The sequence below is a fragment of the Globicephala melas genome, chromosome 15 (genome assembly GCF_963455315.2).
Source record: "Globicephala melas chromosome 15, mGloMel1.2, whole genome shotgun sequence".
In the NCBI taxonomy this organism is placed as follows: domain Eukaryota; kingdom Metazoa; phylum Chordata; class Mammalia; order Artiodactyla; family Delphinidae; genus Globicephala; species Globicephala melas.
Window position 1 is genome coordinate 51,429,618 of NC_083328.1, and position 25,380 is coordinate 51,454,997.

The 25,380-nt window shown below is 37.5% G+C and overlaps 1 protein-coding gene across 2 annotated transcripts in view; it reads right to left on the reverse strand.

Moving 5' to 3' along the window:
- PLCB1 (phospholipase C beta 1) overlaps positions 1-25,380 on the reverse strand; it is a 692,666-nt gene that overhangs the window by 189,776 nt on the left and 477,510 nt on the right. For both annotated transcript variants that reach the window (XM_030872578.3, XM_060284359.2), the window contains exons 5-9: positions 22,392-22,471; positions 20,550-20,603; positions 19,369-19,444; positions 11,148-11,248; positions 9,391-9,557 (exon numbers count right to left, since the gene is read on the reverse strand). In XM_030872578.3, the coding sequence (XP_030728438.1) occupies positions 9,391-9,557; positions 11,148-11,248; positions 19,369-19,444; positions 20,550-20,603; positions 22,392-22,471 (478 nt within the window). The remainder of the gene's footprint in view (positions 1-9,390; positions 9,558-11,147; positions 11,249-19,368; positions 19,445-20,549; positions 20,604-22,391; positions 22,472-25,380) is intronic.

Here is a 25,380-nt window from a genome sequence, read left to right on the forward strand (position 1 = left end):
GTGCTGTAAGCTGGGCCCTCTCTGGAGGAGAAACCTGGGTTCCCGAAGACATGTGATCAGAGCCGGGGCCCCGCCAGTTGGCGAGGGAATCCCAGGGCAGGTGCTGGGCGTGGAGGCCACGGGGGCATAGGCTACCAAGGTGACAGAGAACTGACCTTCTCTGGGGGCGCTGCACCTCGCTCACTCGCACACCTCACATCTCCCTGCTTGGCCCCGGAGGATGGCTGGTTAGCCAGAGACGGGTAAGATTCCTCAGGGAAGGAACAACCTAAGACAGGCACAGTCGCAGAGGGGCCATCAGGAGAGAAATTGGGGGCCAACAGAGGTGGGGCACAGACCCTCACCCCCCCAACTTGTCCCCATGGCTGCTTCGCTTCCCACGCCCAGCTCAGATGGGAACCCAGGTAGCAGATAAGAGACCTGGCCAATGGCAACTGCTCTCCCGCCGCAGCAGGGCTTTGTTTCCCATTTTCTCCGTGGACCACAGCTTTCCTCTGTGTGGAAGCCAAGCTTTGCTCTGTGTGATTCCCCTTGTTTTCCCCTGCCTTTGCCTAAGGTGATTTTTGTAGGATTGTTATTGGTGTTGGGAAAAATGTATAGTTTTAATGCAGGGGTTTAAGAAAAACCCCAATTTAGGGTAAAAACCAAGAGAAGGATTATAGCTACTTTGGCTTCTTTAATGATTATATTTGTTGGGGAAATATAATGGTGGGAACATTTCTGCAGCAGCTTTGTACTTTAAAAGAAAAATTGCAAGAGTTATGGCCTCCCAGTGGAGTTATAAACATGCTGGGAAATACCTGGGTATGGTGGCAAGGTTTTATGCAACAGTGGCTTTAATCAATGAGTTTACGGTACAATGTCCGTTCCCATGGCCTTTTAGAAGTATAAAAAATAATGTGTATTGTTTTGATTGTTTTGATTACTATTATAGGGTTAGAAAATCTGTGGATGAAATGTTATATTTTTGCTTTTAATTGTTAATAGAATTATTTGCTTAAGTTTATAGCTTGATTGAGCAGAATGTGCAGGTACAAGAACACCTTAATCTTTTGAGAAGAATGAAGAAACCGTAAACAGAGTTCCTGACGTAGATGTGACCAACATGGACTTAACCTGTTTTGAGAGACTCTGGGCGATGGGAAAATTACCTAACCTGTTTTAATCAATCTGCTGATGTAAATTACCTTTGTTTTGTGGCCTATGTGGGGGAGTTTTTGGTGTGGGAATGAGGATGTTGAATTTGAAAATGAGATTACTTTATAGTATAAATACTTTAAAATCAGGAGAATAAATTTGTCAGAGCCTTGCATCCTTTGAGGTGTCTTGTGCTCTGTCCACGCCGACTCCGTCTTCCCCTTTGGGTGAAACCTGTTCAGCTGGGGCTGGTCCCCGGCATGTAAGCAGATAGGTTAGGGAGAGTCCCTGGAAAAAGAGAACCAGGCATGGCTTTCTTGACATAAGAGAACCCATTTTGGTCTAAGCCATTTAGTGATCTAAGACTGGCCACAATGCCCCTTGAACAGGTCTCAGGAATCAACGATATTAAGGGAACAAAGGAATGCAGGAACAAAGAAAAGGCAGTCAAAGAGTAGTGCAATGATAAAGCGGAGTCCTAGTTCCTCCTCAAGGGATATACATAATAATAATGTATCTTTGAGTTCTGCAGGAACTAAGGCCCCCTCCCAGGTGGAAGATGGAATTGTGATGTTGACCCTCCTGACTTCAATCAATTAAAGCTTGGACTCTCTCGATTTTTGCCTCAATTTTACGCTGAATTCTCACCTGCTCTAGCCTCTTCATGAATATGCAAGTACCCTTAGCTTAAAACTTCCCCAATTTTGCTGTTAGGGGAGACACTGCTTTAGAAAAGATCCCCGACGTTCTCCTTATTTGCTGCAAGTAATAATCCTTCCTTCTCCCGATCTTTGGCTTGGGTGTGTCTATTGGCTCAATACCCACCAAGAGGCGAACCCAGTTTTTAGGTAACAGTAACAACATTAATAAGAAGCATTTTGGACTCCTTTCCTACACGTAAGGTAGGGTGTTAGGTGAGAAATTTAATTTTTTCAAACATCCTCAGTTAAGTCTTCCTCTTAAAATCGTGCCATCCCTACTCTGCAGGTAATTTTGCTTTTGCAACTGGAGTCCTACAGACTGCAGTGGTTCACACAGGGCTCCTAGAATCTCTATAATGAATGAATGAAATTATTGGTCATTCTCAACTTCCCGACATTTCACCCATTGCCACGGTGCATTTTTCAGCTTTCCTGTGAAGTGTTAGGTTAGACAGTCTACCCCTCACCTCATCTGGCTTCCTTGTGGTCACCATATGTTTTGCATGGAGTTGATTCTCTCTGCATTCAATCAGCTTCCTTCCCGCTTATTTGGTGTAAAATCAACTATCAACAAAACTCAGCTCTGGGAAAAGCAGATGTTGGGGTCCAATGCCTTGGCTTCCTGGCTTTTCTGCAGCACAGTGCAAGCTGCTAAGCCGGTCCTTCTAACTGAGCCATAGCCTGCCCCCGACCCCTGCTGGCAAGGGAAAAGGTGTAACAGTCAGTGATTATTAATGCTTTGTTCTGATGGGAGGTTACCTCTAGGAGAAAATAGCCATTATCTGCTTTGTCCCATTAGTTCTCACCCACAACAGCAAGGCATCTTGGGAAGGTATAGTCTGATGAGGGAAAGAAGTTTTAAAAACACTCAACAGACTGGGGTGGATTATGCTACCAAGTTCACTCCTGCACCTCTTTAAAACTTGCATTTGTTTTTGTGTCTCTCTCTCTCTCTCTCTCTATATATATATATATATATGTTTTTTTTTTTTTTTTTTTCCTGACTGGTTGTTTTCTGAACAAAAGCCATTTCAGCTTTGAATGGACATGGTTGTGGCTTTCTGGTTAGAGCTGTAATTCTGAGTGGACACTGAGGTCACAGAAAGAAAGGATGCAAGAGAAAAAAACCAGGACTCCTGGGCCAGGCATTTGTTTTCCTCAAGCCCAGTTCCTCCCTCCTGGGAAAGGAGGAAATGCAATCAAGAAAGGAAATTCAAGGAAGTTATCAAGCCAACTGATGAACAGTGAATTCATAATGGCTATCTTTTTTTTTTTTTTTTTTTTTTTTGCGGTACGCGGGCCTCTCACTGTTGTGGCCTCTCCCATTGCGGAGCACAGGCTCTGGACACGCAGGCTCAGCGGCCATGGCTCACGGGCCCAGCCGCTCTGCCGCATGTGGGATCTTCCCAGACCGGGGCACAAACCCGTGTCCCCTGCATCGGCAGGTGGACTCTCAACCACTGTGCCACCAGGGAAGTCCCATAATGGCTCTCTTGAAAATAATTTTTTTTCATTTTTGCCAGTCTCAAATACTTCAGAGAAGTCTATGAATAAACAAAACACAGAGTTAAGAGGAGCTTGGAATATACTCACAGATGCTAATGTCATTCTTCTATGACCTTCCACAGAGGCTAACAAGTCAATAGGTGGGATTTAAATGGGATTGTAATCAATAAAATACTAGAGTAGCTTTTTGGCAGCTTTCTTAGTGTAGTAACTTAAGATACGAAAAGAACTGGCTACATCATACAGCTTTCATCTGTCTTTGTCTTTTGGGAAGAAAATCTATCTCATTTGAGGTGCCTCTGTTCACTCATTTCTGTTCTTTTATTTCTTTTATTGCTACACAGGTCATCTATACAAAAATATTTAAACAGATGCCACCTTAATGGTGAGGCAGATCGTTAGGCCAGTGAATATCTCCTTCAGATGTGTGGTTTTTAAACTGAGCATCTCGAATCTCCTGGGGTTTGGGCAGAAGTGCCTGCAGAGAATGGGATGGAACAGGAGAATAAACAGGAGTAGGGCAGCCATCACCAGCTACAATGCAGGCTCTGCTCATTCAACCAAAACAGTGCTTCTAACGGTTCTTCCTACACATTGACCAATCCAATGAGACATTGTGAGAAGAAACAAACACAAATAAAAGGATGCTATGTCAAGGACAGTCTGAAAACCACTGCTGTGGATGCAAACTGCTAACTTCTAAAGAGTTGACATTGCATTTTTTGAGCAAGGCCTAATGGAGGGCTCCACGTGGGAATCTGGAGTGGTGCAAAGAACTGGGACACAGAAAATATAGTCCTACTCTCAACATTGTCACTTAGCTGCCTCTTCTATGACCTGAGAGTTGGGACTAAATGGCTAAGTCCCTTGTAGACAGGAGATCCTGTGATTTTGAGGCTACCAGCCAGGACTTCAGGAATGGTAACAGCTAAGATAACGTGTGACATGTTGGAAGGGATGAGCCATGGGCACAGCCCTTCCATTTTTTTTTTTTTTTTTTTTCTCTCAATGCTCAGCTACTCTGACCTTACCCATCTTTCACTTTAGATTCTGTTAAGGCCATTTATTGAGAAATGCTTGTCTTAGTTTTGGTTCTTCTAAAAGTGGGCTTTGAGATAAGGATTTGAGTGCAAGCAGCTTATTTGGGAGATAACCCAGGAACTAACAGTAGGGGAGTGGAGAAAAGAGAAGGGAAGAAAAGGCAGCAAATAAAGGGAACCTTATCAAGCAGGTTGCAGTTGTGGGAAACGGGCTCATTCATACATGGGAACTCTGGGAGAATGTGAAGAACACGTATCAGAAATGTCCCACACAAGAGGCAAGGAAGAGCGGTACTACCACCTGACTGAAAATTACTCCTGGGGCCATGAAGTCCTGGAAACTTGTAAGCTGGCTGTGGTTGGGCCGAGAGAAAGTCCCAGAGATTTGCAGAAGATGCTGTTGACTGTGTTGGAACCATGTATGCCGAGGGATACAGGATAAGCACTGATGTTTGCTAGAACTGGTATCATCCCATTTTACAGATGAGGAACCTGAAGTTCAAGCAAGTCAAGTCACTTGCCTGAGGTTAACTGGCTTAACCATAACACAGTGCCAGTCTCTTTCCTTAATTACGGCATGTTTGATGTCTCAAGAATGCATAATACACATTAATAAAAATAATCATGAATGAATTCATGAATCATGAATGAATCATGGTGAATTTCAGGGAACCACCTCTCTCCCACTGTCAGTCCACATGGTTCAGGTAGCTGACTCCTTATTGGCTCTAGGGAGAGTCATGTGACCAAAGTCTGTCCAATTGGTACATTCCATCCTCCAGGCCACAATGATCCTAATTCAGGAGTGGTCCTGGGTGGCTTAAGCCATGTTCTGGTTTCTGGTATTTTGATGGAACTATGAGATTGGTAGGCCTGGAGCTGCTGTTGGCTTTCTTGTCACTTCAGAAGAGTCTGCCCAAGAATTACAGCCAGTGCAGAGAACATGATGGGAGATGACAGGTCTTGATGACATCATTTGAGCCCCTGGATGTAGTCATGCCTGAAGTCATTAACACCCTCACTTTTTGCTTATATGTACCTGTCAGTTCCTTTCTGTGCTTCAGTCTGAGTTAAGTTTGTCATTTTTCAACTGAAGGAGTTCCACCTAATACTACAGGTTGCAAGTTTCCAAGTCCAGTGCTCTCTCTAGCACACTCTGGGTGCTTCTGGTTGTTGATAATAATGACACAGTATAGTTCACTTGCATAAAAATTTTAAAATAAAACAATATTAAAAATACAATAGGGTTATTTCTAGTATGCACATCATTGTTAGCTTAGGTCTATTTGGAGCAAATATGCTAGCTATACCTGAACTTCTATTTGTTTTGCTTAAAAACAAATTGTTCTGCTATTATTAATTTTGAGTTCAACTATTAAACTATTAACTCATGGAGTACTGATCAAATACTAAAAGTTTTAGTTTCATCTTAATTGCAACAAAGCAGGGAAGCTTTTTATACCACACTGTACAAAAATTTAAGAGGAAGAACTGCTGATAAAAAAGAAACGTAGCTTGAAACATCTGCTAATATTAGATCTGTTATATTAATTCAATTGCTTAACAAATACTCATGAACACCTGCTCTTCACAGAAGAATAAACATGAACAAACTTAACTCTTTTCTTTCAGTTTGGCAGTTTAAGCATAATTTGGCCTTCTTTTACGGACAAAGCTGCTGAATCTAGAGGTCTGCAGCCTGTTACCTAAGGCACCAATAAGTATTTCATTTTTCATGCTAATTTTACTCAATGCCTTTCTTCTAAAGAGTTTAAATTATAAACAAAATAACTCTAAGAGACATGAGTCTTCAAACTGACATTCATGACCCTTTTGTTTGGAAGAGGCAGGAGTCATTGTGTAGCCCTGCATTAAGTAGAGTTAGGCCTACAGTGCAAACAGCATGGTAAGGAAGAAACATTTGCTGACTTGGGGCCACAGCATTTTTCAGTGTGTGATTTTAAATTGTAAAAATAAACCTAACTCCCTTGAGAATAGTATCTTCTGCAGCAAGATTCCAACTCTGTGAAACCCAAACGTGAACATTTGGCCTTAGACTGCACAGAAACCTTCTGATTATTTATAACCAATACATACATCTACAGAAACAGAAATTCCGGCGTGGAATGTGGGTAACATCCTCATGACAGGCGGCCAACAGAGCATCACTGTTGGTCAGCTCTTCTGGGTTTTCACTTCACACTCACACTCGGCTTTAGCCATTAGGCTTTTAGCCACACTGAAAATTTTTCATTAATTTAAGATTATCTTTTATGTCAAAATTATACCAAATGCTATAAAAACTAAACATTAGCATATGTCAATTTTGTGTATTGTTTATTTGTTTAACACCTACTTTAAAATATGTTTCTTGTATCAGATAGTATATATATATTTATGCTATTATATATGGATTTTCTGTATGTATCTTATTCCCATGATTTTATATCAAATATAGGTAATATGGAAGTCTCTGATAAATGAAACTGAGTTTGTGGTCAATTTAATTAATGCTTGGGCACATTTGAAGAACTAGTAAAAATGTACAGTGCCGCAGAAAAAAATGATAATGTAATATTAAACTTCCCTACTTATTTTCTTATGTGTTTATTGATTAAAACATATTAACTAGTTGACTGAAAGTTAAAAACTCTGCTTTCCTGAAGAGCATCTTGGTATGAGATCTTGGGTAAGTCATTTGACCTCAAAGCTTTGGTTTGCTTCTTTGTAAAACGATAATGCACATTTTGAAAGTCACATGATAAGTGAGAGCTAATTTCCTTGCAGCAGTCATCACTGAAGCCATATAATAAATACTTTCTTAAATTGTACTTTGTTGCATATAAAAAGGAGTTCCTGTAAAGATCTTAAAGTCAAACATCAGATATTACAAACTGCAAAGTCAAGTAAAAAATGATTTTCATCCTTGGAAAAAATATTTCAAACTTTTGATTACTAAAGAATTGAGGTCTAACTCAACAATTTCTTATTCCTACAAATAAAGATTTCAAAATTGTTATCCTTTTGACTGTGAAACAATTGCTAGAATAAAACAATCTTCTCTAATCTTCTTTGTTCACATAAACAGAGCCAAGGCAGCAAACAAAATGACTTGGTGTGAGACATCTCAAGTTCATCTTCCTACTGGAGTTTTGGGATTGAGAAATGAATACTGTGATTTTAAAAAATCACATCAGTGCTGACAGAGAGGCCTCATGATCAATATCATATTAAGTTGTAGAAAAATAAATCAAGTTGCTATTTTTTAAATATATCTGAATTTTACATGTCTGCATGATTATGGAATTCACATCTAGTACAGCTATAAGATGGAACTAAATACTCATGCAAATGTTAAGAGATATAGTCTTAATTCCATTAGAATCAAAATCAGTTCTTCCAGGATGATAGAGTTTTACAATAACCTATTGTAGTATTTTCCTTTGTATCCTCTACTTTTTCCAAGTCATCAGAGTATGATGTATGGGGGCATCACGCACTAGATGAAGCCTGGATCACCAGCAAAGTGGTATGAAGGAAGGAGAAAAGGGCAAAGTTTAGGTTCTGAAGTGCCTCATTGGTTCCACAAAAGCTTTTTGTTTTCCTGGTGTCATGGGCTAACTGCTTTTAGAAGTCTTGTCAGAATTGTTAAAACACTGTGTTAGTTATTTTTGACGAAGTTTGGATTTCAGAAGGGAACTGTCAAGCTATCTGTGAGAAACCTCCAAGGAGTTCTTCTGGTTTAATGAAAGGAGAAATCCCATCTCTGTGACACCAGGGAAGAAAGAGAGTCAGATCTGAGGGGGTTGGAGGGGCAGGCCTGGCAACGCCGACATGTACTATTGGGTCAGTTGTTTCCTTTGACCTCCGCAACAGTAAGAATGATGACAACAACAAAGGCAAAGTGCCTGATGAAGAAACTAAGACTAAAACTAAAATATGTAAAATGATAAAACTAAAAACTAAAATAATTCATCTATAAATTCCCAACTAATAACATGTAAGATAGAATTAGTGATAAGATTTTACTTTGATATTTAATAAATACTCTCATTTTTCATTTAGAGGATAGTTTTAAGATAACCACCTTATTAATGACCACAAGCTTGCCAGAGCTATTTGTTACTTATAAATTACTTGCATATTAACATGTAATTTATTTCTTAATTATTGGTTAATTGCACTTTATTTTCCTCCCTATGGAATATCTAGTCAATTTACAACAACATCAATAATAACACACTAATATTCTCAGTGAAGGAATTTCAATCCAGATGAGACTTGGTCTTAGTGGTAAAGGATGATCCAGTTTAGAGACCATGATGCCACATATAGTTGAAAACTCCTGGCAACTGAATTTTCATGATCTTATTTTGGCAAATCATTTCTCCAGAATCAAAAATATAAATTTCTCAATAACTTTCAGGCATCTTAGTGTTGTCTTTCTGATACCAGTTTTGTTTTTTTTTTCCTACAAACACTAATTTTTTTTTTAACACAGAAGACCAAAGTTTAAAATATCTTTTCAAGTGGAAAAATTCATCAGTAGTGTAAACTATAAACTACTATAAGATAAGGGTCTAATGGACTGAATATTCAATTTTAGAGATTTAGAAAAATCTATGGGTCATGTCACAGAGCTAGAAACAGACCCAAAAGGGCAGCATTTAAGATAATGAATTTCCTGTCTGAAAAAAAGATGCCTTCAGTCACTGGGAAAATTTAAAACAAAACAAATGATTAGACATTTAAAAAACAATGTTACACACACATACACACACACACACACACACACACACATATACATAACAACAACAAAAACATCACATACCAAACTCTAAAAAAATCTTCTGATTAAACCACCAGTGATTTAAGTCAGAAAGAAAAGCAGGCATATAAATGTGGGAAACCCTCCTGAATAATCCTTGATGTCCATGACTACCAAGAGTGGCCCACTCACAATTAGAACTTGAGCTTTGCTCTGGTGTGGGAAAAAGTGGACTGACCTTTTCTGGCAAGACTGATGTTGGGTTCATACTTCTCAATCAACACCTGGACTTGCTCTTGCTTTAAAGGTGGGTAAAGAATTTCATTTAGCCTGGGATCTCGCTGCTTGAGGTTGATAAAATCCATCATCTGATCAACTGTAAGGTATGGTTTGCTTTTGGCACCACTAAAAACAATTAAAAACAAGGAAATTAGAAGGTTTTTCCACCAAGTCTCATTCATATATTTGCATTTAGCTATGTGGAAACAAACTCCTGCCATACCTGGCAAGAGCATGCTATACTGGAATTCCTATCTTGCCCTAAAAACATTGTGTTGCTCCATCACAACCTTTTGCAATCACTGCCACCAAATCCCAATGCCCTTGAACTATACCAGATGCATAAGAAAACCACAATAGGGAAATACTGTATCTTGTGTGTGAAGATGTACCACTCTAAATGGAACACAGAGTATGGGTTGTTTTTTGATTATGATGCTTAACTTCTGGTTTAGTCATCAAATTCTCATATCCCGCTTAATCATCTAAAGATGTATTTATTTCTCATTATTAAAAATACCCAATATGTTTGGGCACATTTTTCTTTTCATTAAAATTATGCTTCAGCAAGAGTCTATAACTCTGCAATATAGTGTGATTCAAACTTCCCATTTCAATCCAGTTGACAACCCAAAGACAAGTTCAGTAGTACAGATATTGCAGATGTTCAATCAATAGTCGATGGCAATGAACATGACAAAGTGAGTACATCTGATATCATTCTCAGCAGTGCTGTTTGCTTGTTTTTCATATAAAGAAATCTTTATTTAGTCTGTCAGTTTTGGATTGATCTGTCACCACATAGATTTCGGTATATCAAGAAAGGTATTGATAAATTGCTACTTCCCCATATTTGCCTTGGTGTTTTGATGTGTTTTTCTTTTTTTTTCCATTCATTTTTAAAAACGTAATGCCTATATGATTTCTAACATAAAAGCAAGATAATTTTCAGCTACTAAGGTTCTTAGTAATCCAAACTTCTCATTTCATTAATGTGATGCAAAGAGGTAATATGACAGGTTCCCAGGTCAGCATTCTTTCTACAACAGTCTATCTCCACAAAGTAAGCCTAGATGCTTCTCTGTTCTAGCCATAATCTTCAAACTACACAGAGCCCCCTGAGAATTCTAAAACACAGACACCGTGCAACAAATCATAGCCAACTTCACTCATTAAAAGTGGTGGTTGAGGGCTTCCCTGGTAGCGCAGTGGTTAAGAATCCGCCTGCCAATGCAGGGGACACGGGTTCGATCCCACATGCCGTGGAACAATTAAGCCCGTGTGCTACAAATACTGAGCCTGCCCTCTAGAGCCCACAAACCACAACTACTGAGGCTGCGTGCCACAGCTACTGAAGCCCACGCGCCTAGAGCCTGTGCTCTGCAACAAGAGAAGCCACCGCAATGAGAAGCCTGCGCACCTCAACGAAGAGTAGCCGCTGCTCGCTGCAACTAGAGAAAGCCTGTGCACAGCAATGAAGACCCAATGCAGGCAAAAATAAAAACAAATAAATTAATTAATTAAAAAAAAAGTGGTTGAACATCAGGGGTAGGAATGCGTGATTGTCTCCATCAAATTACACAGAATCACTGCTATTATTTATCGTGTACAAACAGGTTCTGCCATCTCCCTCTACTGCTCAAAATCCTGCCCTAGCTAGCACCCTGAGTACCATCGCCAAGGCAGAACAAAACGAGTTAAAATGTGTTCCCTTACAATTCAGAAAAGATGTTATCAATTTCAGGTCGAGGACAAAGGTTGTTCAGGAAAACTCTGTACACTTCTGGAGTGAAATCTTCTTGAGGTATCAAATCATTCTGGGGAATAAAACAAGAGGGTCAGTAAATGGTCTTTTTCTTTGTTATCTTTCATCCTCCCAGTTTTGTCTCTCTCTCTCTCTTCCCTCCCTCCCTCCTTCCTCTTTTCTTTCTTTTATTGGGTTGGCCAAAAAGTTCATTCGGGGTTTTTCCATAAGATCAATAGGAGGCCAGGGTGAACATTCAGAAAACATCTATGAGGCCAGTGGTGGAGTTCACTTGAACACTGGCTTTGAGGTATCAAAAGACTTATTTTCTGTTTTTTCATTATATTTTAAGCTTAAGAGTTTTCTCCTTCTAAAGGGATGTTAAGGCAATTTCTGAAGTACATTCAATAAATAAGGTTATGGCTGAGTAATATTCCATGGTATATATGTGTCACATCTTCTTTATCCATTCATCCGATGATGGGCACTTAGGTTGGAATATTACTCAGCCATAAAAAGAAAAGAAATTGAGCTATTTGTAATGAGGTGGATAGACCTAGAGTCTGTCATACAGAGTGAAGTAAGTCAGAAAGAGAAAGACAAATGCCATATGCTAACACATATATATATGGAATTTAAGAAAAAAAAATGTCATGAAGAACCTAGGGGTAAGACAGGAATAAAGACACAGACCTACTGGAGAACGGACTCAAGGATATGGGGAGGGGGAAGGGTGAGCTGTGACAGGGCGAGAGAGAGGCATGGACATATATACACTAACAAACGTAAGGTAGATAGCTAGTGGGAAGCAGCCGCATGGCACAGGGATATCGGCTTGGTGCTTTGTGACCGCCTGGAGGGGTGGGATAGGGAGGGTGGGAGGGAGGGAGACACAAGAGGGAAGAGATATGGGAACATATGTATATGTATAACTGATTCACTTTGTTATAAAGCAGAAACTAACACGCCATTGTAAAGCAATTATACCCCAATAAAGATGTTAAAAATAAATAAATAAATAAGGTTAGATCTAGAGAAAACAGGGTCTGTTCAGCAGATTTTTTTTTTTTTTTTAGGTTGCTGTTTTTGGTGACTTTAATCTCATTTTTAATTGTGATAAAATATACAGAAAATAAATATAGCATTTCACCATTTTTAAGTGTACAGATCAGTGGCATGAAGCACATTCACATTGTTTATGTGATGTTTAGCAGACTTTTGAATGAATGTATTTTTTTTTTAAAGTAAAGAACCTGTAGAAAGACATTTTCAAAATGAAAAGAGAAAATCCCAATTTTGTGTCTTTTTTTCAAACAACGTTCTTTCTGGTTTAAGTAATCTGATAAGTTGCAAAACACTTTTCATAAGTAGGACATCGGTCATTATTTCTCACTGATTCCTCTTGTTTCCTATTGTTTGGAAAGCAAGTCATTGATATAAAAAGTGACTTCTATGACTTATTTTTCTGTTTAGTCGGGCTGCCATGGAAACCGGAAGCATGTATTCAAGCCTTTGTTAACAGGAAGGACATTCTTCATGTCGTTTTTCCTTTTTCAGGTATGTGTTTATATGATTATTTTCAAGTCCTTAAACCAAAGAAAACACCCTTCCTTTTACCGTATTCTTATTTTTGGAAATGTACCTTTACAGAAATATCTAAAAATTATTGTCTGAATTATGGTCTGAGACTACACTGCTTGTTAACAGATAAGAAAACTTAGCTCACCACTTGGCAAACAGCAGGAGTCCCATATTTGAGAAATGAACGAATAAAATAATATTTTCTTTACTAAATCAATTTATAGGGCAGAAAAAAAAATCCATTTTGCAAAACAGCATTTTGAGACAACCAAACAACACATGTGTCATTTATATATAGCAAGATGCATTACACCATTAAGTTCAGTTACCTGGACACCAACTCTGAAATCATGAGCACAAGTGGCCAATTCCTAGAACAATGGGAAATTCCCATAAATTGTTTCATGGTGTTTTGCCACTCAAAAGATGGGGACAAGTATAACCTATAAACAGGTTTCCAAAATTCCATTTAATTTATTGATACAAAATGAAAGAAAACCTTTTGGCTGGACAATGCACACTTTTTTTAGTGCCACCCTCTCTCGGAGTTAGACTCCCATGTCTCTTTTAAGTAGTTTTTAAAATAGCCAGAAATGAGCTTCTCTCCTACTCTTTGGCTGAGAGATACAGGGAAGAGAGATTTTAAAACAAATCTCAAGGAAATACTCAGTGGCTCTGTCGGCCAACTCAAGCATCAGACTTTATTGGATTTGATGAACCCCAAATTTGTTCTCCCACTCTCCTTACTGTTTAGTTACTATTTAGAGCTCACTCTACCTCCCCCTCCCCTCAGCATACAAATAAACAGATTTTGTCTAAGGATATCAATCATTGTTTTCCTTTTCTTACTGACTTCTTTTTTTTTCTCCCTTCTTGTCTTAGCTTAAAATCTCTTCCTCTGAGACCAGGTTTTGTCTTCCATTCTGTGCTACCATCACACCACACTTATCTCATATTTCAGTACTTATTTAACTGTTTTGTACTCCCAGCTGTACAGTTCTCTGTATTACTTGCTAACCTGCAGATCAACACAAGCTAGGACTTGTGTGTTGCTTGTTAACTGCTCAATCTGTAACATATAGCAGGTCCACAATAAATATTTACTAAATGAATGAGTGTAAGTTATGACAAAAGTGGAAGTTGACAGCAAGTATGCTTCCCACAGAACATCAGATTCAACTAAAGCCATTTGCTTTAGTTGAACATAATTTCATAGAGCAATATGCTTTACTAAAACTCTAACCATGTTTACTTACCAGCTATGAATTAGAACTTCCTATTAGAGAGGACATATTGATGAAATAAGCTGAATAAATACAGTATTATTTTTATTACCAGTTGGATGTTAGCACATAGAAAATGGACAGCATTTCAATACAGCTTCATTTTTCTCTTGCCCAACTTGACTGATGAAGATACCCTTTAGGGTCGGTGGGTGAAAATGGGAGAAAATATATTTTGGAGAAAAAAGTTAAAATGTGCACCACTGAAAACTCAAGTGAAAGAGTATGGGGGAGATACTTAGGGAAAAGCTACAGGCAATTACCAATTCTGTATATTTTAAATAAGGCTGAAATTCACAAAGGTCATTCACCTATTTTCTTTTCCTGGACCTCATGATTTGGTGAAGTGGATAGAATAGATTCATTGTCCTGTTTAAGCAAGAGGAAACTTAAAGTCCAATACCCTTAAGATTGTACCCAAAGTTCAAATACTCTTCTGTGAACCCTTCCTTACCAAACCAGGTAGAGATGACACATTCTCTTTTTGTGTCCATAATCCACCTTTATATACTTTCCTTCGAGGATCCATCACACAATTTTTCCTTTATTTTTTATATTTCTGATGATCTACTAGACTGCGTGTTTTAGAGCAAAGTGACTATCTCTTATTTAATTCCTTTGTGTCCCAAGAATGATGCCTGGCATATAATATGCACCTAATCAATGTCTGTTGGGTGAACCTGGGTATGGGACAAGACCTTAGGTCTTCTGTCTCGTAGTCCAGGACTTGGTTCACCACATCATGGCTCCAATACAAAACAGATGGTCAGTGATTATTTGTTGCCATTGTTATCCAAACTTTTTGAGGGAGAACTAAGAAGACCAATACAGTCAGAATCAGGCCCATTTATTCCAGAAACTACAAAGAATTTCCATACTTTAAAAACATAGTTGCTTCAATTCCATGCTTGTATACAAAGAATCTCAAAAGAGAAAAGATTAAACAAAAAACTTGAGATAGTACTGGTGGCATTTACATTTCCAGATTCCAAAGACCAGGTTATGACATATCCACATGCCAAATTGAAAATAAAAAAAGAGAAAAAACTCATATATATATATGCATATGTAAAAATACTCAGAGGATAATAGGAATTAATATTTATTGAGCACTTACTGTATGTCAAGCATATAATTCTATGAGCTTTACTTGAATGTTTTCAGTTAATCTCATGTCAACTCTATGAGGTTGGCATGGTTAGGGACCCCTTTTACAGATACATACACTGAAGAGATGGGAGCTTACAAAACTTGTCTAAGGCAACAAATTGGGGGGGGGGGCGGTTGCTATGTCTTGAATTAAGGTCGCTTGATTCCTCAACTCACACTGCGATCCAGAAAACTAAATTGCATATCAGTTTTTGGATACTGTTTGTATTTTCTTCTTTATACATTTGTAGATTTAAAAAACAATTCTATAATGAACAGGTACTTAACATTCAGAAATGTTATTCAAAAACATATTAATTTAATTCAGTGGACTTTAATGAATAAGGAGTCCACATACAGATTTTATCTTCACAAATCAATGAATTATTTTCCGGTAAATTCAGGATTTCAACCTATTTTCAGTATTTTTGTCCTAAAGTTATAAATCAAAAGTTGAGACAGCCAGAGAGTACACAAAATAATTACAAGTAAACTACTGATAATGAACTGAATACATAATGTGGTTCTAAAATGGAATTGTGATATTAGTGATTTTAAGAATCACAGCTGAATGAATAACTATAATTTCTAATTTACATTCTGGGTATAAGGCATAGGAGAAAGGCAACCTATTACAGTTATCCTGGGAGAAGTTCTTTTGTAAATTTTGTTCATAGTATTCTTTAGTAAAATTTATGGAATTCTTTAAATCCAGAATAATCGCTGTTTTCTTTGGTATTACATGTATGTTGATAACTATAGTAAGCTTTATTTTATAAAAAAATATGGATTTATTCTTATCTTCTTCATTAAAAGATCAGTGCTATGCCAAGACTATAATATGATTTCAAATGTCAGTGATCTTTTTTTTCAAGTTAATAAAGCCTTAAATCAAAGGGAATTTGGTGCAAACACACTATTTTCTGTTCTCAGAAAGTTTGTGAGTAAAGTAGTAGTTTTCTGAATATGGAAAAGTCTTCAGACCTCTCACTGGAAAATACGTTTGGATTATTAAAGAAGACAGTAATTACTTTGTCTCTCTTTTTAGATACAGTACTACTTTTTAACAATTAAGGTAACTTTACGAAGCATTTGAAATCTCTAAAGGAGTACCCTTTAAGGAATGTGCTATTTCAATGGATCATGTTGGTCAGGATACAAGTTCAAGTGCATTAATTATCCCTAACAATGTGCACAAAGATAATGTTTAAAAAATCTCAACAGGATATCCACAGTATTTCTGGTAATGTGTCTATTTACAGAACACAATTAAATCTAGTTTGAACAACCACTGGCTATATAAGGCTCCCAGATATGTACTACCGTCTACCATTTACGTAACCTTTTCTTCTGTGGAGTGTTTAAAACACCTCTTGTCAGTATATCTTTGCTAATTAGTGAATATTTTCTAGGGCCACTGTTCTGTAGATATGAACTTACAACAAGGATTTAAAATATAGTCAGTTCAAGGAAGCATTTATTTCCTAGCTCTGAAACTGACTTTGTTTTTTAGATCTTTTTACAGCATTGTAATTCTACGAGTCCTCCAACTAAAGTATACTTTACTGTGAATAATGAGCTTTCAAAACTTTATGATGGAAGTTGATTATATTTTTAAAAAGTTTCCAATCTGTTTTCAGAAAATTGTCATAACATTTAATTTACTAAAGATAAATATTTTTTTTCAATTTAAACATAACTCCTGTTATTTGAAACTCATTTTCCTTTAAAAATGTCTCCAGTTGACATTGGATTGAAAGTGTGAACCTATAATAGACATAGTGGATTGTAAAAACTCAATCTGCATTTATCGACTGAATTGTCAGAATCCAATTGTTTAGAAAATTGCTATTTACAGATAATTGATTGATGGATTTGATTTTCTATTCAGCTTCATTTTTCTATTCCTTCTTTCCCTTAGCTAGTTTTATAGTAATAAGTTAACATTTTTGATTTTTTTTTTCACAAGATGTTATCCAGTAAAGGTCAATTCAGGAGCAACTGCAGAGGAAAAAAATTCTTTGCATGTCTTTCTAAATTCATGTCTCACACTTTCTTTTCATGCTTAAATGCAGTGGTCTTTTTTCAGTTACTCAAACCAGTAAATTTTTTCCAGCCTCAGGGTTTTGCACACATTGTTTTCTTTTTCTGGAATGAACTTCCCTTATTTTCAGTGGCAGTGCTCCATTCCTTTTGTTCATGGCATTCCCCCCCAATTTACACACATCAGTCAAAGTGTTTGACTAGCACCTCCAGAGAGTATATGGTCCTTGAATCCTGGGACTGGAACTTCATTTTGCTCACTACCATATTCTCAGTGATGGAGGGCACATAGTAAGAGCTCAAGCGATATCTGTCAAGTCTGAACGGATAAAGAAGATGTGGTACATATATACATAATGGAACACTACTCAGCCATAAAAAAGAACAAAACAATGCCATTTGCAGCAACATGGATAGACTTAAGATTATCATACTAAGTGAAGTAAGTCAGAAATAGAAAAACAAATACCATATGATATCACTTATATGTGGAATCTAAAATATGACACAAATGAACTTATGTATGAAACAGAAACAGACTCAGAGACATAGGAAACAAACTATGGTTACCAAAGAGGAAAGGTGGTGGGGGAGGGATGGACTGAGAGTTTGGAATTAGCAGATGCAAACTACAATATTATATATAGGATAAATAAGCAACAAGGTCCTACTGTATAGCACAGGGAACTATATTCAATATCCTGTGATAAATCATAATGAAAAAAATATGAAAAAGAATGTATATATATACACATATATATACATATATATATATATATAACTGAATCACTTTGCTGTACAACAGAAATTAACACATTGTGAGTCAACTGTATTTCAATTAAAAAAAAGAAAAGAAATAAGTCAAATAAAAAAATATTTGTTGAGTTAAGGACAAGACCTTAATAGTTATATCTTTCCTGCTCTAAAGCATCAAATGAAAGAGCAATAATAAACAAGTTTGATCATTTTCTTTTGCTTTATTAAAGTGAAGGTTAAATGTTTGGGGGCCTTTCCACAGCTCTGCCCAGTGTTTGCAGCAACAGCAGCTTTTTCCACAAATAGCAAGAAACTGATAGCGGAGAGTGACTTTTTTTTCTTTTCTGTAACCGACCAAAGTCGTTAATAAACTTCATTTTTCTGAAAAATATTCACAAGAATTGGCTGATGTAACTGATGCAACAGCTCTCAATACTTTTCATAACTTAACCATACATTTAAGAATGGCTTCTCAACTTCATTCAGTGCAACTTCAACACTGCCAGCATGTTTCAAGAGACTCAAAGGTTCTTCTTTGGGTATAAGTGTTATTCTTGCTTACTTGTTGCTTAGATACTGGGATAAAAATAATTCATAATAGAAAGGAGTATTCTGCATATAGCACAAGGAAAAGGTTTTATGCAACAGACCCAGCTATCCCAGAAACAACGATAATTAGAGCCAGGTATGTAGAAATGCATTGAAATGAAGGCGAATTACTTTATTTTAAGTGGTTAACGTATATTAAGTGCCTCAAATGTATTGGGAGAAAAAAAAAAAAAAAGCATCTTACAAGCTTATCCTCTCATCTACTTGACTACCATAGGAGCAAAGTAGGCAATTTTCAAACTGTTTTGATCCTGTACTCCTCTTGCAAAAGCCTTTTGAGAACCACCCTGCAATGTACATAAATATATTTATTTATAAAATGTACTACCATTCTAATTGCTTATTAACTTAAAAATATTAGCCCTAGACATTTAAAAAGGGGGATAAGATGAAATTAATATTTTAAAATACTACTAATCATAATCTATAATCATTAGCTAATATCTCAACGGACATCAAGAAAGGATTTATAATTAATAAGAAGCTTAAATTCTTAGTAATGTTAATATTTTTTGACCAGTACTTTTTTTGTATTAATTGGTTATTTATTTATTTTTTTCAACTTGCAAAGGGTCTTTCTTATTGAAAATGTTGGAGTTATGGGAGTGAAAGAAACTAATACAGTGACCCCGTATATTGTACATATTAACAAATAAGTCCTATGTACTTCTTAGTTTTAAAAATGTTTGGATAATAGTGGGGCAAGATATATTTTAGTATGATTATTCAGGGCTATTTAGCAGTGCTAGTTTTAGGAAGGCAACATGCTCACCCTTGAAGATGGAAGACTACAAGCCTCTAAAGCAGTTTCAACTCGCTTCCGGTCTGCTGAGAACAAGCGGTATATGCTGTGAAGTGAAAGCACACCACGTGAGAGATGCTTAAAAGGCATTTGGATCACACTTGTAGATGACGCCAGCTGAAACATTCCATTCAATCAAACCTCCTTATAATTCATCTTTAGAGAATTAAAAGATACTGATTGTTCTAGTATCAGCATATGTGTTCTGGAAGTTCTATGTGTGTGCTTTTTAAAATCAAAGTGCCTAAAATAAAATCAATATTTTGAGACAATGGCGATGACCCAGTTAAAAAACATGGCACTAAATAGCCTCTGGTATTGTATTAAGCACTAAAATCAACATCCTTGACAACTCTGTCTCCTTGCTGCTACTACTGCTCTAAAGGTGTACGTCGCTAATATTATTAATAATAAACAATTAATTAATAGTATTATTATTAATAATGTAACATTTTTATGAGCAGAAGCCCACTGGCAGCTAGTAAGTCAAAGGTTAAAGGCTTTTGACTGAACATGGTCTAGAGATGTGCTTTTGTTGGTCAGTAATTTGGGTTTAAAAAATATAACTTAAGTACTGAACAATTTAATATAACAATTTGGATTTATGGGTTCTATTGAAACATTAGAAAATCTAGCATCCAGAACCCACCAGTCCCACAGGGAATATGGTGGAGTTGAATTGTCCTTGTCTCCTTGAGACGGGATTTCACTCTTCAGTTTTCCTTCCTGTTCCTGGCCTGCTTCATCATGCATGTTCCCTGCCTGGCTTCTGTTGACATTTGAGTTTGCAACCCCTGCTTCAAGGCTAGTGTCATCTTGGAAGAAAGAGGCATTGTGGTCGCCCAGTTTCCATTCCTAGAATAGATCTGAGTCTCAGATGGTCTTTTAGGTTTAACAGCAAGGGTCCCCCATCCCCTCCACCCGCTTCCTGCTTTGGTGTTTCTTGAGAATGATGCCACAGGAAGCGGGGAGGCCCAGGAAATCTCTATGAGAAAACCAGCTGCACTGATGTGCATATGGAGTGTGTGGGAGGACAGGGTTACCACACATTTCCATGCTCCTATTTGGACCAAAACAGAGCCATGGCACGGATTCACATCTTTGAGGGGAAAAAAAAAAAAAGAATAATGGGAAATGCTCATGAAGCTTACTTTTTGAGAGGAATGCGTCCTTCTGGAGTGACTTGCAGCTTAAGTTTAGTATAGCTGTTGGAGAAGCAGAAAACAAGTGTTTAGTTTTTTTTAAAGCTTTTTATTGAAGAATAAAATGCACAGAAAAGGGCTCCTGCATATGTACAGTTCGCTGAATTTTCACCAATCGTCCAAGTTTCTGCAATCAGCACCCAGATCAAGAAAAAGAATATTATCACCTTAGTAGCATCCCAGAAGCCCGTCATGCCCGCTTCCAGGGCTTATCCCAAAAGTGGGAACCACTATCCTGACTTTAAACAACTCAGATTATTTTTGCCCTTTACATAATGGAATCACGTTGTTTTGTGTCTGGCTTCTTTCACTCAATATTATGCTTTTGAGATCCATCCATATTTTTGCTTTTCATTGTAGATCTTTCACTCTCGTTGCTGTATGGTATTCTATTGTGTGAATATACAACTACATTTTTCTCTTCCACTGCTTCTGGACATGTGGATAGAGAGAAGGGGCAGGAGAGCTTACAAACTCTGCTGATGGGTGTGTAAACTGGGACCACCAGCTGCTCATGCTATGACACAACAATCCTATACCCAGGTGTAGATGCAACAGAAATGCTTACAGTGTGTTCATCAAAAGGCATTTTCTAGAATGTCCATAGCAGCTATTCATAGGGAGATGCCTATTTGAAATGGACATTTGCAATAGATATTATTAGCCAGCTAGATGTTTTACGAGCTATAACATGCTATGTTTCAGGTAAAACATCTTATCTCTCTCTGTGTCACCTTCCACCAACATTGTGTGGCACAACAGATGTTCCAGAAATGTCTGTTAGATGAAGAATGGTAAGATCAAAGACAATTTTTAAAAAATGAGGAATAAACGAAGAGGGAAGGGGGAAGCACATAGGAAAGGTCTTGAAGGTGACAAAGTAAGGAGATGAGATGATGACATGAAAGAGCATTTAAGTGAAGACCTGTGAGTACTGACTAACAGTAAAAGGATTTCTTAGAAGAGTATGAAAGAAATGTGGTCTGGAGTCTTTGGTCTGGAATGATGGGTATGTCTTACAGAAGAAGAGGGAAGAAAGTTATTAAATAAAATAGAGGACCACCTAGTAATGTTTCCACTTGTGGTTTTCATTTCAAGGCTTCCCAAAATCCTAGATACTCACTGTTTCCAAACTGAACACAACCAGCTTTCCTAGCTGCTCATCTGGCAGAAATCATTATTTTCCTTGGTCAAATAAATTTCAGAAAGACTGTAATTTGAGAGCCACTGGGTAATCCTGATTTGCTTTCTTTCCTTTTCCTTTTCATTCTGCTCTTTCCTCTACATCTTCTTTCTCTTTTCTTACTAACATTTGCTGTGATTGTCTATAAGGACAGGAGTCAGGACATCAGCCTGTTGATTTAAGTAGCATCTATCAGAGATCTTAGACTCGAGAGAATTGAGTCCCATATGTTGTTCATTCTCTTCCTCAGATTAATAATTGATACAACACAGGCAGATATAGGGCTGAAGACTCCCTGAGATGAATAATTTTTGGTTCTGAGCACAGCTGCCAGGATTTAGAAGTATCTGCTTACTGTGTGTCAAAGGCATTGACATTCAGGCGAGCTCAGCGTAACCCTGATGTGTGGCTCAGAGGAAAGAATGATCTTTCTTGGAAGTCTTCCAGTTTGAAACGGTGGACGTATCAGTTCTCTAACAAGTGCCAGAGGGAAATTTATGTTTATCAATGTGAGAAGCCAGTGCAGCATAAACAAAAGACTCACAAAGGAGAAAGGAAACTGATTCAAATGAAGCAGCACCCTTAGCAATAAAATTAGAGCTACTTACGCTTTTTCCAGAAATGCATCCCTAGACATGTTTTGGGCCAGCAGGTTCGTTGCCAGACTGAAAACTTCATTTGTCCATTCCTGAAAAATGTAAATCACACTTGCATTAGCTTAACTACTGTACAGTCATTAGACACATGTTTTTAGCTAGGCTACTAGGAAGACAAATTAGCTCAATTTGTATGCCTAAGGGTTTTGGGTTTTTTTCCTGTTTTTATCCTGTAAAAATGACATAATTAAATTCAAATCCCTGAGCGATTACTCCTTTCCTAAGGAAATATTCTTTACCCATAAACAAATTTTATCTGCTTTTTAAAATCCCTACAGATAGAGACCTGGTAATGTTGCCTTTAATAAGCAAGTATATGTTATTCCTTTCCTTGCATTATAAACAGATAAAGAGTTTAAAATAATTATCTTTTCAACACACCTGCAAATAAGATCTTCCTATTTTACTACTCAAGTCAAAGCAGCTATACCAGGAACTCTTTAAATGTTAATTACAGTTCTAGAAATTCTCTAAACTAGGTGCAGTCACAATGTCATACAATATCCAGTACTGTCTCTCCCCTGCCCCCCACCCCCGAGTTGAGTCCATTCCTTACTGCTGACCTAATCTCAATCCCTACCTCACACCATTCACCACTGATCTCTCCTGGCTTCCAAGAAAATGGGAAAGAACAAATCTACAAAAAAACAGTTGAAGTTCCATTCTGGGTGATGATTTTGAACACACAATTAACATTCCGGGCTGAAAAAAAATAAGAGAAGATGACATAAGAGCTAAGTAATGTAATCATCTGATGTTGTAGTTGACTTGGCTCCCTCCTCAATGAAATCATGTTTTTTAGTTCAACAGCTTTTCCACCTAGTTTTGTTATTTCTACTATAGCTTTGTTGGTCTTTTGTGTTTTGCCTCCTGATTTAAGGCCCTGATAATACGTCATCATGTAATACTGTAACATCTGAGGTAGAACTTGGGGTATAGAGTCATGGGAGAGGGAAGAGAGCACTCTAAGCAGTGTTTTTTGTTTGTTTAGGTGTTTGTTTTACTTTAAAATATTGAGTTTATTTTAAAAATCAGCACAGTAAAAACTGTCACACAAATTAAAGACCTTTAATTTCCCTTGAAGTCTTTTAAATTCTGAGGTTATATAAAATTAAGCAGGAAAACATTCATATTAAATGCAAATCAATTTTGCACAAATAAGCGTGATCAAGCAGCTTACATTGTCACCTGAAATACTTGGACTTTAGAGAAAAATCCCAGATGACAACACACTATGTGTTATAAGAAGATTTACATTATTCTGTTGGGTATGTTTTAGCGGCAGGACTTAGTGGGAATGGGGAGTAGCCTAAAAGGAATTGGAAGAAAGAGGGGAAGTTGCCACAAAAAAACATAGAGCTTGGGTGTGAGTATGGAGAGCATTTAATGTCTGTTCAGTTTTCTGGAATTTGGCAAAAAAATATAATATCACTGAAGGCCTTTCTTTTAGGGTGAAGGTAAGGAGAGCCAGGGCTAGATGGTTTGTTAAGGAGGTTATCTGGCAGCCAAATGCTGGGTGGATTTGAGGCTGAGAAACCAGACGGGGGAACTCAATTAGGAAGCTGTCACAGTCCAGGTGAGACGTAGTGAGGCCTTGGATTCTATGGACTGTTGATGGAGGGCTTGGGGAAGATAGTACAGAAGAGCTGTCAGTGAAACAAACTTGATGGACACACAGAAAAGCTTTGGAATAACTTTTTAACAGCTTTAAAATAAAATGTCCTCAAAATAGATTATTTTAAACTAAGAGTAATAACTACTGGCACTGATTTTCAAAATATGTTTCTGGTATAATATTTTCCAGGCTAGGGGTAGAACTTTAGACTTTTCCGGCTCCATGGCAACCTTATGCTTTGGTAAAAGTATTTATAATTGGAGGCAATGTACCATTTTGTATGTTTACTGGGGGCCAATTCCACAACAGAAATAGGTACAGAGAAGGTATTATGAAGAGCTGGGGAGATTTAATTGGGTCTGACCTTTTAGGTTGAAAGATAAGACCTCTATTACATCTAGTCCAGCAGAAATATAATGTGAACTACACATATAATTTTAAATTTCCAGTAGCCACTTTAAAAAAAATAGAAATAGGTGAAACAAATGTAATAATATATTTTATTTAAGCCAATATTTCAAACATATTATTAGCCATGTAATCAACATAAAAATTATTGAGCTATTATATAATTCTTTTTATGTGCTTAGTCTTTGAAAGAGGTGTGCATTTTGCACGGAGAGCCTGTCTTAATTTGCACTGGCAGCCTTTCAAGTGCTCAACAGCCACACATAGCTGGGAGCTGTGGCTGCAGCATGGGTCAGGGCAGGTCTTCTAGATCCTTCGCTCCTTCTATGGGTCCTTTATAAAGCCAGCTGAAGGATTGCATCATCACCACCTTCAATGCACAGCCACAGCTGTTTCAGAAAGTAAGGCATAATTTATTTTACCACATTCTCAGAATGTGAGCATCTAAATTTCCAAGTGTGGAATTCCTAGAATCCATGGACTTCCTGCAACCTTTTGAGATATGCAGAAAATCTGACCCAGGCTGAATCAAAATTCAGGGTCTAAAGCAGTAACCAAACCAACTTGAGAAATAACTCAATCCTTGGTGGGGTACTGGTCTCAGTCTATATTACACTGAGCTAAAACAGCATGTGTCTTACTTTGAGTTCCCCAGAAGCAGACCCTGAGATAAGAATTTATGAGAAATGGGTTTATTACAAAGTGTTCCCTGGCAACATTATAAGGGAGTGAGCAGGACTGGGAAGTGTAGAAGGCAGAAAGTTGAGATACCAAGCAAACTCCGCAGATGGTAATTTTGGCTTAATCTTTCCCTGTGTAGACCACTCCTGAAACTTGAGTTTTCTGATGAGCAGAAAAGGAGCTGAAGTATGGTGATCCCTGTGCCTGTTAGTCTTGGGTCAGGGCTTGCTGGGGGGG